Source organism: Macaca mulatta, chromosome 7 (genome assembly GCF_049350105.2).
Source record: "Macaca mulatta isolate MMU2019108-1 chromosome 7, T2T-MMU8v2.0, whole genome shotgun sequence".
Lineage (NCBI taxonomy): Eukaryota > Metazoa > Chordata > Mammalia > Primates > Cercopithecidae > Macaca > Macaca mulatta.
Window position 1 is genome coordinate 10,905,945 of NC_133412.1, and position 15,583 is coordinate 10,921,527.

Genomic DNA, 15,583 nt, shown 5'->3' on the forward strand with positions numbered 1-15,583 from the left:
TGCACTCCAGCCTGGGTGACAGAGCCAGACCCTGTCTTTTAAAAAAAATGCTTTACTCCCAACACTTCTAAGTTGATTCATAAAATGTTGTATTAAATAGAACTTAAACTGCTAAGATGGTTTCAAAATGTGTCTATACATTCTTTGATACTCTTCCCTCCAAAATACAGAGCCTAATTCTCCCTTTACATGTGAGCTGGACTTAGTGACTCACTTCTCATGAATAGGATATAACAGAGTGACAGTAAGTGACCAGGTTGTTAAAGGCAGCTTGGCTTCTGCTCTACTGTCCTTCTGGATAATTTGCTCTGCGGGAAGCCAGCTGCCACATCATGAGAACACTCAAGCAGCCCTATGGAGAGGTCAACATGATAAGAGACTGAGGCCTCCACCCAACACCCAGTGTGCAACTGAGGCCTCCACGCAACATCCAGTATGCAAGTGAGGCCTCTTGCCAACAGCTGTGTGAGTGAACGTGGAAGCTGATGCTCCAGTCCCAGACAGGCTTTCGGAAGATGGCAGCTGCCACCTCATGGGAGATCGCAAGGCAGGACCACCTAGCTTAGCCACTTCAAAATCCCTGGCCTGTACAAATACTGTGAGATAACATTTATTGTTCTAGCCTGCCAATATTTGAGGTCATATTTTGCACAAGAATAAATAATACAACAGCGTATCACATTGTAACCTCTGTCATCTCTCAGTTCTCCAAGAAATACCCTATGATTCTGTAGAAAAGTTTTTCTTCAAGCTTGCAATACATAACATCAGCAAGTCTTGCCTTTGAGTACTGGGTTCAGGGATAAATTCTCAGACACAAATGAGGTGCCTCTTATGATTCTGTAGAGAAGTTTTGCTTTAGGCTTTAGCTAACACAATATGGAAAAAGGTCTCGCCCTTGAGTCTTGGCTCAGAGATGAATTATCAGATACAAATTAGGATTTCATCTGAGACAGAGGTATGTTTTTTATTGAGAATAAAATATTTGACAAAGGGCTAATATCCAGAATCTACAAAGAACTTAAACAAATTTACAAGAAAAAATCAACCCCATCAAAAAGTGGGTGAAGGATATGAACAGACAGTTCTCAAAAGAAGACATTTATGCAGCCAACAGACACATGAGCAAACTATCGCAAGGACAGAAAACCAAACACTACATGATCTCACTCATAGGTGGGAATTAACAATGAGAACACTTGGACACAGGGTGGGGAACATCACACACCGGGGTCTGTCATGGGGTGGGGGGCTGGGGAAGGGATAGCATTAGGAGAAATACTTAATGTAAAGGACAAGTTAATAGGTGCAGCACACCAACATGGCACAGACATACATATGTAACAAGCCTGTACATTGTGCACAGGTACCCTAGAACTTAAAGTATAATTAAAAAAAAAAAAAGAATGGCTATCCTTAATCACTTTATCAGGAAATGAGGCTCTATCTTTGTTGTCTGGTTCATCCAAAAACAAATGCCACAGAATACAATTCTCCAACCTCTGCCTTCCCAGAGAGCGAGTTTAGGAATAACCAATAAAACTTGACCAAGCAGATTCTTCATCTGGATACATGATTCCAAAAATGACCTGAAGTCTATCCATACAAACCTGGCTGTCCTAGGGTAAGTATTAGACTCTGTGAGAGTATGATACAGAATCAGTAACAGAATCAGAAGACTAATATGTCACTTCCCCAAACGTTAATTGAAGCACACCAGCTGAGTAACCATCTTACCTCCTTTCAAGGAAGGAAGCAGATTTGCATGTGCCCTCGCTGAGGTAATAAAGATGTAAAGTTCTTCTGTTCACTAAGTCACTCGTGAATGAATCAGTATTCCAGGGTAGACTCAGTAGTTTATTAACTGCCCTCTGAGGACCTAAATATATGGAAATAATCTCTACAGTACAAACTCCTGAGCTGAAGAGTAAAAACCTGTTCTGTAATGGTTGATCCTAATACTTTAAATAAACAGATCCTGACCCAATTTATCAAAGCCACCTTTTTCTCCATCAGTGTCAACTCCTAATCTTAAGGGTAGATGAGGCTGGTTCGAGTGCAGTGCATGGGGTTTATAACTAACTGACCACAATCAGTTACAGGTGTCTTAGTTCCTTCTCCACTCCCACTGCCCACTGGACTGACCTAAACCAAAAAAAGAGTAGGTGATAAGCTGAACAAAATACTGTTCTCCCAGCCTCATCAACTAGAAATCAATTCTGGGGTTGTCCTTTCCATTGAGAAGGAAACAGTGCCTTTCTCCCTTAGGTGAGAGTGTGGAAGAAAATGCCAGCGTTGTGGTCAAGCTGCTCATCAGACGCCCAGAGTGCTTCGGCCCGGCCCTGCGGGGCGAGGGGGGAAACGGACTGTTGGCGGCCATGCAGGGTGCCATTAAGATCTCTGAGAACCCCACGCTTGACCTCCCCTCTCAAGGATACAAAAGAGAAGTGTAAGTGAAAGGATTGCCTTCCGGCACGGATACAATTGGTGAGCTCTCAGATATTGTTGGTATATGGATGATTTAGGAGGTAATAGAGAAAGCACATGTTCTTCACAGTTACAGCTAAAACATTTACACTTCATCAAGCCCAGTGTTGTCTTGACTCTCCCAGTAAGCCTAGTGATCAGCATCACCTTCACCCCTTCCATTTTCTCTACTCTGCTCAGCGCAGCTGGAAATCACAAAGTGGGCAAACTCTTAGCCTCCCTGTAGCATCACCATGGGGTAGGAGGCAAAGGCCTGGGCCAAGGTTCTACTCCTTGTCTAACTTCAGCATGTTTCCTTCAGTATTTTGTCCCACAGTGTCTCAACCCATACCTCATTTGTAAAACCAGATCGTGCCTCCACTTCTTCTTCTGAAAGCATGAGAACTAATTAAGAAAGTGTTTTGATTGGACTCCTTAAAAAAAGAAAAAGCAAGTTGCAGAATGTGGAAAGTCACAGCACTATAATGTTATTTAAATGTTAAGGATATAGTTGGTAGATTATCTGATTGTCTTACTTTCCCTTTATCAAGTCTCATGATCATGTCCCTTTCTTCATCACAGCCTTTAGATTAGACCCTGGAATCTAGAGATTGGGTATAACCCAGCAGAAACTCTTTAGACGGTTGGCATTTTTCTTTGTCATCAGACCTGGGAGAGCTGGAAAGGACCCTACACATAGGCTTTCCCCACTTCCTCAAGCAACATGAGAAAAAAACTGAGGCCCAAGGTCATATAGCTTATTAGCAACAGAGCCAGGACAGGGACGGAGCCCTCCTGACTCCTGGTCCAGGGTGCTTTCCCTGGATCTTCCCCTCACGGGGAGGAAAAGGGATTGAAAGATTGGTAGGAGTTATGGTCTGATGATCAGCTCATGTCGGTACTCATGCCTTAAGATTCATGGGATCCTGTGAATGTCATAGATAAATATTTGGGTTCCCCGAGCTTAATGAATGAAACCACTTTGTGGACTTCTAGAGGAAGGTGAGGCTCCAAGGGAAAGGAGAGCAGAGTGCTTCCATATCAAGCAACTTGTGTCTCCCAGCATGGCAGTGCCTGCCAGCCTTCCTCACACCTCCCCTCTGTTGGTTCTCTCAGCAGCACGGAGGCCGATGAAGAGGAAGAAGAAATCGTGCATATGGGCAATGCAATTATGTCATTTTATTCGGCCCTTATAGATCTACTGGGCCGCTGTGCTCCTGAAATGCACGTAAGTGATAGAGCTTCCAGAGAACAGCTTTGAGAAACCTGCGCCGAGAACACTATAGATTTCCTGAACCCCATTCCTTCCTCTGTCTCTGACATTTGCTAACATGCCTTTTTCTAGGTCCCTTTTTAGCTCATTTCAAAAGTAGTCTCCACCTCTGATACCTGACTCTGCTGCTTTCTAGGGAGGGACTCCAGGGCAGATCCCTGTCTTGTGTGAGTTCTCTGTGGTACTAGTTGAGCATGTCCCCTGCACAGTTTGTTTCAAAAGCCTCCCAGAATCGTGTTTTGACATGCCTCAATTTGGTCAAAATGGGAGCAACTGGATTCTGGATCATGGCCACAGGACCCTCAACGTGGAAGATCCCGTCCCTGACGACTGTGGCGTTAGGCTCCAGGAAGGCAGACTTCCTGTGGTTGGTGTTTGATTTTCTCCCCCAGAGGTAGAGCTTTGCAGACATCACAAAAGGGTGGTTCTGTTCTATGAGATGTCTTCTCAGACTTCTAGTTTTGAACTAAAAAGTACCTTCTTTTCCTTTCTTTTTTCACCTCTGCTGAGGGCTGAAAGAAGCAGCCTTATTTCATATAAGGTCTGACATCATAAGAGAGGAAACAGCTGCTTTTCATATGAAAAGCAACTCTCAATCTTGATAAGGGAGGCTGATCTGAATTCTTAGGATTCCAATTCCTGCTATGATAAAGGAGCCTTACCCACGTAGGCCTGTTTTTCCATTTCTGTGCCTTTAAGCAAACGCAGGAAACTTGAAAGGGAGCCCAGAAAACACTAGAGTGTTCTACAGTCTTGGCGGGGGTGGGGAGGGTCAGGAACCCCTGTGTGTTCACACTCTAGCTTTCCTGATCACCTCTCATCACATCAGAAAGCACATTATAGTTTGCTGCTTCTCAAGAAGGCGGCATGGGATAGCTCACCAGAGGCCCATCTGGGTGCCCCATTCTTCCTTCCTTACTGCCTCTCTGCTCCAACACCTCACACACACGCACATACACATACGCATGCATACATCCCTTCTCAGGACCCCTCCTGTGGGTCCTGCCCTGTCAGTGGTGAGGGAAGGATGCCATCATCACCAGCCACCTCTTCTCTACCCTTGGGGATGGAGGTGGCACCAGGGTGGGTGGGCAGGCCTTCTGCTTTCCCTGGTGGCACCAAGCATCGTATCTCAGCATACCATCCAGCCCACCTGGGGACTGTCTGACCCTGAGCTATGACATTCAGTTCCCAGCTGAACGCCTGCTACACCCAGCCAGAGACTGCATGTGCAGGGGGATATGCATGCACACCCTTGTGCGTGTTGGTTGGTTCATCAGTGTCAGGGTGGATCAGGCTATTCATGCCCGGATAACGCCCCTGAGCCCCTCAAGTTCTCTCTGACGTTCTCTATACCCTTTTTGCCCACCCATCATCCCCAGCATTAATCAAACTCTTAGAAATTGAAATTCATAACCCATCTCTACGTTTAACAGAACTCTAGAGTCTGGCATTGTGGCCACGCTGTCCACACTTCTGTCATGGCCACCAAGAGCTTCTGGCAGTGCAGTCACACTGAGAAGCCACCAGCAGGCCGTGTACTTCTTCCTGGGACCTGATACCACCACCTCATGGCCACTTTAATAACAGCAAAGGAATCTAGCAACCTCTTCAGTCAGTTATTTCCTCAGTAGCACCTCTTCTGGAAAATCAAGAGACCGCTCTCCTCTTTCCCTGTGGCCACAAGTGTCTGTAGCAATTAGGGAAACATGGAATGGACCCCTGCCCTTCAGCCATTTTACTACCAGAGGTTTGGAGGTGGGGTGGAGCGAGGTGTGGGAACCTCACTTATCTCATGTCATTCTCGACCCTATATCTTCCAGCTCATCCAGACGGGAAAGGGGGAGGCCATCCGCATCAGGTCCATACTGCGCTCCCTGGTCCCCACAGAAGACCTGGTTGGGATCATCAGCATCCCCTTGAAACTGCCCTCCCTTAACAAAGGTAAGGGGAGTGACTGCAGGCTGAAGCGGCAGTCTCCCAGGAGCCACTGGCTCGGGGCAGGACTCTGTCCCCAGCACAACGGCCCCCGGGCCCTGACTCGCAGGGCGGGCGCACAGGGCAAGTGTCCTGCTCTTTTCCTGTGATGAGTTTTCTCCTCTAGGCTCTAGCCGGCTGCTCTCGTCTTCTCTCGTCTTCTCTAGAAGCAATCTCAAAACAATATATCAAGTCCCAATTCCTAGCATTTGCCCATTTCCATGGTATAAACTTTCTCACCATGGCCAATTCCAAGCCACCAATGTGATGTCACTGAACACAGAGTTGGGAAGAGAATGGACATGGCACATTAGATTGTATTCCCAACACACAAATGCAACTGATGCAAAAAAACCTCAAGAGTATAGTTCATAGTGAAATAATTTGGAAGTAATGACTTCAGTCTGCTCTCTCGTCTGTGTCAAGACAGTTGTACCCTGTGTCCCACAGGTACAGACAGACCTCGCTGTCCTCCTGTGAGCATGCCAACCTGGTGAGGGAGGCTGACAGAATGGGACAAGCGAAAGCTCTCCCCACGGCCTCCCTTCTCCTTCTCCCCTGGGTCCCCCAGCTTGTGTAGGCAGTGGGGGCACAGACAGACGGGCCCCCACACAGCCTCTCCAGCCACAGTCGCACACCTCATGGCTGAGGATCATAAACTGTTTTCCCCCAATGCTACCAGTGACATTTGACATCAGTCAGTCTTACCTTTGCAAAACTTACACTCTCCCCGAAGTGTTGTTTCTCTGAGTCACCCCACCCATTATCCAGGCTCATGGAGGAATTGAAAAAGTGTGATTCTAACCGTTGTCATGTTTCCCAGACTGATATTCCACAGAAGCTTTCTGTGGGAGATACTAATAGGTGTACATATTAATAAGGGGCCTGGAGTCAAATAAGTGTAGGAAATGCTGTGGAATACATCACATGGTATAAGCACAGTAAAACGATAACGTCTCTAAGAAAACTTAAGATAAAGCAAATTAGATGTTGAACTCAGTGTTTCCCAACACAAAACACTAACTAATATCCCACCACACCAGGCATGTGTGAGAGGAAGTCCGTCTCAGCCATTCAGGCCCAGCTCCGCCTGGTACACGGGGCAGGAGAGGCCGCAGCCTGCAATCTGGAAGGCCCCTTCTCTCTGGCTCTGCAGCCTGACGCTGATGCCTGGGCAGGACGAGGGTCCGGGGTGGCTCAGACTTCATCTTTGTGCCTCTCAGGGTTCCTTATGAAGCCCACACCTTTCCAGTACAGTGTTTAAATATGCTGTGGCTATAGCGTGCTCATTTGGGGGTCTCTTTCCTAGTTTTTAGCGTAAACAAAACGGGAAGAGGAAGATTGTTTTCTGTCCTCACTCGAAATCCTGTCTTTACTCTCCAGCTCAAGCAGTTTTTATTTTCTTCATAGTATTTCCCCACTTCACCTTCGAACCTCTTGATTAAGATTAGAATTCTTGGATGACCTGATCTACATTTCACCTAAATCAGACGATTATTTCCAAATATTGCAACAAGATATCCTCGAAGTTTGTTCAATTTATGATGTAATAACTACAGACATATTAAACTTAATCTGCCTTCATTAATGTTTTCTCCCTCACTTACTTATGTTTCAAATCAACAAAGCAATAAATCAAGGCCTGATCCTAGCATTTGCCCATTTCTGTAGTGTAAGCATTCTCACCATGGCCGATTTCAAGCTGCCAGTGCAATGTCACTGAACACAGAGTTGGGAAGAGAATGGACATGGCACACCATTAGATGGTATTTCCAACACACAAATACGACTGATGCAGAAAACCTCGAGAGTACAGTTCACAGTGCAATAATTAGGAAGTAAGGAGTTCTAGTATTTGTTACCTTTTTAAAATATCTACTTAATTGTAAATTCTAATTTTTAATAATGAGCATGTTTAACAACCGGCTGGAATTTTAAACTGGCTTTTCAATGAAGTATAAGCTGCCTTCAGCACAGCACTGTACAGGTTGAGTATTCCTTATCCTAAATGCTTGGGACTAGAAGTGCGCTGGATTTTTTTTGGATTTTGGAATATTTGCACTATACTTACCAGTTGCATATCTCAAATCTGAAAATCCACAATCCTCTGAGAAGGATCTCCATTGAGCATAATGTTGGTGCCCAAAAAGTTTCAGATATTGGTACATTTCAGGTTTCAGATTTTTGGATTGGAGATGCTCAATCTGTATTTTTCCAAACTTCCTGTCGCTTATAAGGAGAACAAGCTGTAGACAGACAAGCTCTGTGTTACCTTTTGAGACTGTGGAGATAGAAAAAGGGAAATTACATTTTCTGTGTGTCTTTCAGATGGGTCGGTCAGTGAGCCGGATATGGCGGCCAACTTCTGCCCTGACCACAAGGCACCCATGGTGCTGTTCTTGGACCGCGTCTATGGCATTAAGGATCAAACTTTTCTGCTCCACTTGCTGGAGGTTGGATTTTTACCTGACCTGAGAGCTTCTGCCTCTCTAGATACAGTAAGTTGCAAAAATAACAAAAATTATTGTTCCCATCACTGCAAAATTAGTAATGTTGGACTTAGAAGCAAATATTTTCTATTTACTCACCAATTACATTTTAATAGCTTACTTTAATGGGTGAGAAAATAGAGGTATCATGAAATGGAAGATGGTAATTTATTGAGCCAGAGACTTAGATATAGGTAAATTTGACCCCAAATCCAACTCCCTCAATTGCGGTTTTTTTAACCTTGACGGTAAGTTGTAAGGGGTTATCCTGTTACCCTGTGCATTTTAGAACATTTAGCAACATCCATGGCCTCTACCTGCTATGTATCAGTAGCACCCCAGTTCACCCCGAATCCCTGCCAAAATCAATTTCAGGTATCACCAGATGTCCCCTGGGGGGACAAAAGCACCCCCTGGTGAGACCATGTCTCTATTGCCTTTGAAAAAGGCTGACTGGCAACATTATAGGCTGACATTATTCTTCCTCCTCTCACTTCATAATTTCATATACTGACCACCAGGATGGATAGGTCTGAAGTGAGGGGTATGACGAAGGTCAGTACATGAGGACAAAGGCAGATATAAGTTTGGAAATCAAGGGTGAGATAGATAAGGTAGTTCACCATCAACAAACATCAAGAGAGGAGGCCCCTAGAGTTACAAAACTCAGATACAAGATGCCACAAGACAGAACTAAGCAGAAAAAGGTACACCAGGAGTCCTAGGTCCAAGGAGAAAAGACAAACTAGATCAGTGTAAGTCTAAAAATCATCTTGCCAGTTTAGGGTTGTTTTCAGTTAGAAGGTTTCTCAAAGGCTCCACCTAGTGTCCAACAGAGATAGAAATCTGAGCTCTGTGATGGGTTGTCAGCGGCAAATACCTTGACTTGGATGGATTCCACGTGCACGGGTTATCCAGAAATGGAAATACATACGAGCCCCAACCTGAGTGGGAGCTGCATGCCCATGTGTGGTAGGGAGATGATAAATGGTATATATGACAGTATTAGAGTATACGATCCCTAATACTGAATAACCCAGTCTCACTCAACGTTTTGATATAATAAAACAATGAATAATTCTTTATTCATAATGAATAATTATGAATAATTATTTTTGAATAACTAAAACAGTGCTTCTGCCACTGCTGTTGTTTTGAACTTTTCTATAAATTATTTGATTTTTAAAATAATTTTCTCAACTCATGGGATCTACCCAGGCTTCCTGATCAAATAATTTAATGATAAACAGCAAATGCTATTCTGGTATCTGGTGTTCAATCACGTGTTTGTCCAAACACCATCTACAACAAAAAGGTGTTATATTCAGTTCATTAACACATAGACATTCATGCATTCTCTTTTGAAAACATATAATCTACTGAAATCAAAGCTCTGTCCTTTCTCATTTTAACTCTGTATATTAAAGTGATAAATGTGGAAGATTAGCTGTTTCTCCCAGCATGATTACTGAAGTTTCTAGGAGACAAACTTGATAATTTAGATAATTTATAGGAACAACGAGAAATGTGTATCATTCAAAGAAAATGGTTTTTCAAATCCTAAGTTATACAAAGTGTGTTACAGATAGAATGACTGCAGTAATCACAGGAAGTGGTACTGTTTCATCTCTGTGGATCTCCAGGTTTCTTTTGAAGTTCTACAACTTTCAAAGATGGTAGTAAAGTGTACTTTGGCTATTTAGTGTCACTAAATGGGTTTTCCTTGTATTCAACGCATCCATCTAAATGTACATAAAAGAACATCGTGAGCAAGTGTTATGTTAGAGTTGTGTAGAAGGACCCAAGTATCTGTTCCTTTTCCATGTTGCCCATGCAGAGTTAGGTTCCCTTTAGTGGGGTCTACTCTCATGTCAGTATTGATTGTGAATTGATCACAGTGCTCACCAATTAACTGAAAGGAGTCAGAGTTCCACTTTCTCTTTCACAAAACTGGTGAATTTGAGAAACTGCTTGACCTATAACCATTCACTAATCTTACAGTCGTAAGATAACAGTGCGTGAGTCCCTGGTAGGTGAGAAAAGAGCGAAAACCAGAATAATAATGTAGTATCCTGGCAACTAGACTTTGCAAGCATCAAAATGTTGGGTTAGACTGGTCGTCAGCTGATTTTAATGAGTTCAAAATTATTTTGAAGGGAACAGATATTTATAGGATCATTTGGGAAGACTTAGAGCCAGCTAGCCTTTGTTATTATTTTTTTCTAATTTTTTTTTTGTTTTCTTTTAACTTGATTTTTTTTTCATTGAAAATGCAAAAAGAAAAATAGAACTGCTAATAAGGTAGAACGTTGTTCACTGCCTTGCTGTGCAATGTGGACATATATAAGCTCCCACAGCTTGCTACATGGGAACTCAGTGCAGAGCCAGCTTTGCCCTGTTCCTCAGGGTGATTAACCTGTGTCTCAATCTTCTTTCCCTAGGTTTCCCTGAGCACCACAGAGGCTGCGCTTGCACTAAATAGGTATATATGTTCTGCTGTGCTCCCGCTCCTCACAAGATGTGCCCCTCTCTTTGCCGGAACAGAACACTGCACCTCTCTGATTGATTCCACACTGCAGACGATATACAGGCTTTCCAAGGGACGTTCCCTCACCAAAGCACAAAGGGACACTATAGAAGAATGTCTGCTTGCCATTTGCAAGTAAGTACACATCCTATGCTGTTACCCCTGTGTATGCATCCAGGTCAACTGCATTTTACTTTGTAATCTAAAAACTGGTGGTCTAGGCTAAGGAAGCTTCCAGGCCTTTGTCATACACCAGCCCTCCCCTAGACATCTCGTAGGATGTGCTCGGCTCCCCTATTTGCCACAGGCAAAATCTTTCCCTTTGGGGAAGGGAGAGGGCGCAGCTTAGGCTTTACCCACTACGGTTGATGGACCAGAAAACTATTTCAAGCCTAAAGTGTTCAGATTAAGAGCTGTCTTCATTCTCAAGATAGAGCCAGAAGCAGATGTGTCTGCCTTCTACATGAGCACATCTGACGTGGAAGCCAGACTCTGTGAATAAAAGCGACCTACCTCTAAGCCTCCCAAGACCAGCAGCAAATCAAAGAAAAAAACCTCCAGTCACCATGGGGAGTTAAAGGCAGTAATTTTTACGACTGCAGATGGGCATCAGAGCCAGCTGAGGACAAAAGGTAAAGTCACCCCAAGAGCCTTGGGTCCTCAGGAATCTAAGTCTTGTAGAATCCAAGGAAGAAGACCCTTTCAACAACAGGTCTTAGCAGCACAGGCCAATAGTATGATCTGCCATTTTTCAGCCAGTGTTTTGCCTTCTCAGCTGCATATCAGAAATACCTGCTGAGTTACGGAATAAATATCCCAGTGCCCAGGCCACATCCCAGCCCAAAAAGTCAAAACTGTTAGGGATGAGACCCAAGATTCCAGCTTTTGAAGCCTCCCGGGTGTTTCCAATACGTCGTCAAGATTAGAAACCACTGCTGTAGGTCGCTCCGGAGAGAGGATCAACAGGCTTCCCCCGTTAGGGGCCAGCTGAGTATGGTCTTGATTTCTTGTTGAATGAGTTCTTTTCTAATCACAGAAGAAATTACTATGCATTGGGGAGCTAGGGCTACCTAGAAAAAAAAACTCCTCGGTCCCCACATTGATGTGACTAGAACATCACACCAAAAGATAATCTCAGCAGTGAGAAAGTACTACACACATATCAGAACGGCCAAAATCCAGAACACTGACACCACCAAATGCTGGCAAGGATGTGGAACAACAGGAACTCTCATTCATTGCTGGTGGGAGTGAAAATGGTACAGTCACTTTGGAAGGCAGTTTGTCAGTTTCTTACAAAACTAAACATACTCTTACCACGTGATTCAACTGTCTTACTCCTTGGTTTTTACCCAAGTGAGTTGAAAACTATGTCCACACACAAACCTGTATGCAGATGCTTGTAGCAGCTTTATTCGTAATTGCCAAAACTTGGGAGCAATCAAGATGTTTTTGAGTGGGCGAATGGGTAAATAAACTGTGGTACATCAGACCATGGACTATATTATTCAGTGCTACAAAGAAATGAGCTATCAAACAATGAAAATACATAGAGGAACCTTAAACCGATATTACTAAGTGCAAGAAGCTCATCCGAAAAGGCCACGTGCTGTATGATTCCAACTATATGGCTTTCTGGAAAAGGCAAAGCTAAGGAAACACTGAAAAGATCAGTGGTGTCAGGGGTAGGGGGAGGGAGAGATGAACGGGCTGAGCACAGAGAATTTTTAGAGCAGTGGAAAAGCAGTATAATGATGGATGTGTGTCATTAAATACTTGTCCAAACCGATAGAATGTACAACAGCAAGAGTGAACCGTGATGTAAATTATGGAATTTGGGTGATAACGATGTTTCAGTATATCAGTTGTCACAAATGCGCCACTGGTGGGGGATAATGATAATGGGGAAAGCTATGCCTCTATGGGGCCAGAGATAGATGAGAACTCTCAGTACACTTTGCTCAATTTTGCTGTGAACCTAAAACTGCTCTGAAAAAGCCTGTTACAAAAAAGTTTTAAAATGTTTTAAAAAGGATAATCTCTGGCTTATATTTCAAATATAACAATGATCACTATGTTTAAAATACTTTTTAAAATTAACCTATGTCTACTGTCTTTGTATCGCCTAAGGCCTACAGGCTTTAAGTGCTTTATGGGACAGGCTGTGTCATTGCATAGTATTATTTTCTTGGGGTGGGGAGTAAAGGCTGGTTGATGGGAAGGACGCCTCGACCCAGGCCCCAAAAGAGTTTTCTCCCAGAGATCTCCTTCCAAAACCAGGCCCGATATTATGATAGTGCTTCATTCAACACAAGATTTTTATGATAACTGGCAGACAGTTAAGCTAATTAGAATATTTTTGATCTTTCAAGAGAGACATTTCAGTGGACACACCAATTAACCTCGAGGAATTAATAAGGTACCTAGGTTTTGCACTTTGCCACTTCAAAAGGAAGATTAATGCCCCATTATTAGTTTTTACGAGCCTCTATTTTCTTAATGGTAGAAAATGGAATAAATAATGAGTTTACACCAAAAGCAATCCTTTCTATCAGCTTTAATTTGTAATTGGCTGGTAATGCATCAATAGCAGCTGCAGATCTTATTCTCGCTTTCACTAGAGCTGAACTCTGGGTGTATTTTAGAAACCACACCAACCAAGGAGTCCTGCCTCCCAACATAAGCTGTTTCCTAATAACAAAGTCACATTGGTGAGACTGATTTGAGCTGCAAATACTTTTAAAGAATGAGACTTGGGAGAAATTAGAATTTTTTTTTTTTTTTTTTTTTTTTGTGAGACGGAGTCTTGCTCTGTCGCCCAGGCTGGAGTGCAGTGGCGTGATCTCGGCTCACTGCAAGTTCCACCTTCCAGGTTCACGCCATTCTCCTGCCTCAGCCTCCCAAGTAGCTGGGACTACAGGTACCCGCCACCACGTCCAGCTAATTTTTTGTATTTTTAGTAGAGACGGGGTTTCACCATGTTAGCCAGGATGGTCTCTATCTCCTGACCTCATGATCCGCCCATCTCGGCCTCCCAAAGTGCTGGGATTACAGGCGTGAGCCACCACGCCCGGCTTTTTTTTTTTTTTAGATGGAGTTTTGCTCTTGTTGCCCAGGCTGGCATGATCTCAGCTCAACACAACCTCTGCCTCCCAGGTTCAAGTGACTCTCCTGCTTCAGCTTCCTGAGTAGCTGGGATTACAGGCCCGCCACCACGCCCAGCTAATTTTTTGTATGTTTAGTAGAAACGGGGTTTCACCATGTTAGCCAGGCTGATCTTGAACTCCTGACCTCAGGGGGTCCGCCCACCTTGGCCTCCCAAAGTGCTGAGATTACAGGCGTGAGCCACCACCCCCGGCCAAGAAACTAGAATTGTACATCAAACAAAAAGTAGAGCTCACAGCCCTATTACTGTACTTTTAGAGCTTTTCTTCTTGCTCACTTGAGCTCCAGATGTAGCAGGCAAACTGATACTTAACTAGGTTTTTTCATTGTTTATTTTAATAAGTCAGGAATTCGCAGAATTACAGATTTATTGCACTCTTTGCTTGTATTCAAGTTAGTGAATCTTAGGTGATAATTGCTGATTAACTGGATAATAATGTGAAACACTGAGTAATTTTTGCATTCTAACTATTAGATTCTGAGACAAGGCTACTTACTCACTGTATATTTTCACCCCTGTGCTTTTTATCGCAATGCCAGCTCCAGAAACAGTAGTGAAACAGATGACTTTTGTTCTCCATCTGCTTACATTCTTCTTACTGTAGATGCTCCAAGGATTTCTTCCCTGGCATCCCAACATTCCACAAAGGAGTGTTAGCTTTACCTCCATAGCTCCTTAGGCAATAGTGGAAAAAATCCAGGGATTCATGAGCTGAACTTACATATCAAATTGTGTTTGTGTGTGTACACCTTTCTCTGGAGAAAACCATAGGTTCCACTAGGTGTCTTCAAAGTTTGGCAATGTCAAAAAGCAAAATCCGTGTTGCTTACCTCTCCTTTCTCTACCTCAAAATTTATTTGTGCCATGAACTCTGTAATTTGATAGATTATTCTTTAAATAGTTACTGTATTTGCCTATTAATGGAGTTGTTTTGAGAACAAAGCCTTACCCCAAACAAATGATTCCAGTAGTGAGAATTTCATGGACCAGATCCTAAGGCACAGGGCTTTAAAGTTCTCTTCAAATCACACCAGTAGGTGGCCTCAGAGTCCACCTGTGGAGCTGCTCAACTCCAGTTTCTCCCTCTGCAGAGTTCAGGGGGCCTTAGAGATGACTAGAACCTGAGCTGCACCTTCTTTTTGTTCTATTCTTTGCACATAATCAGTGATTATATTTTGAGTCTGCATATATCCTAGCACATTTTGTCACCTAGCAACTAGACTTCCACCTTGGGTATCCCAGTTCGTTAGCACTCTTTTTCTGAATTTTAACTATACTGTTTTCAAGTGTTTTATCATCTACTCTTGTTTATCCGAGATCTTGTGTAGTAGGAGCTGTTTTCTTGGCTGTAATACGCTTATTGTTGAGTGTTTCTTTCATTCCTCCTTGATTGTTTTTCTTACGTTTTCATTTTACTTTTCTACGTTTCTTATTTCCTACTGCAGTCACTTGAGGCCTTCCATGTTACAGCAGCTCCTGCGACGCCTCGTTTTTGATGTGCCCCAACTCAATGAATACTGCAAAATGCCTCTCAAGGTAACCGTCACTATTGTTACAGAAACACAGTCTGCTGCACAGGAAACTTGCCTGGTCCTATGCGATGTCTTCGCAATTTGGAGGAAAAATACATGCTAAATGGGTTTGACTCCCTGAAGTTGATGGTTCGCTAACAAGATACATCCCAC

At 43.5% G+C, this 15,583-nt stretch overlaps 1 protein-coding gene across 1 annotated transcript in view; it reads left to right on the forward strand.

The window, feature by feature from the left end:
• Positions 1–15,583, forward strand: part of RYR3 (ryanodine receptor 3) — a 566,953-nt gene that overhangs the window by 419,969 nt on the left and 131,401 nt on the right. Inside the window, exons 44-49 of the mRNA XM_028850703.2 lie at positions 2,269–2,449; positions 3,586–3,694; positions 5,563–5,683; positions 8,045–8,214; positions 10,647–10,867; positions 15,344–15,434. Of these exons, the coding sequence (XP_028706536.2) occupies positions 2,269–2,449; positions 3,586–3,694; positions 5,563–5,683; positions 8,045–8,214; positions 10,647–10,867; positions 15,344–15,434 (893 nt within the window). The remainder of the gene's footprint in view (positions 1–2,268; positions 2,450–3,585; positions 3,695–5,562; positions 5,684–8,044; positions 8,215–10,646; positions 10,868–15,343; positions 15,435–15,583) is intronic.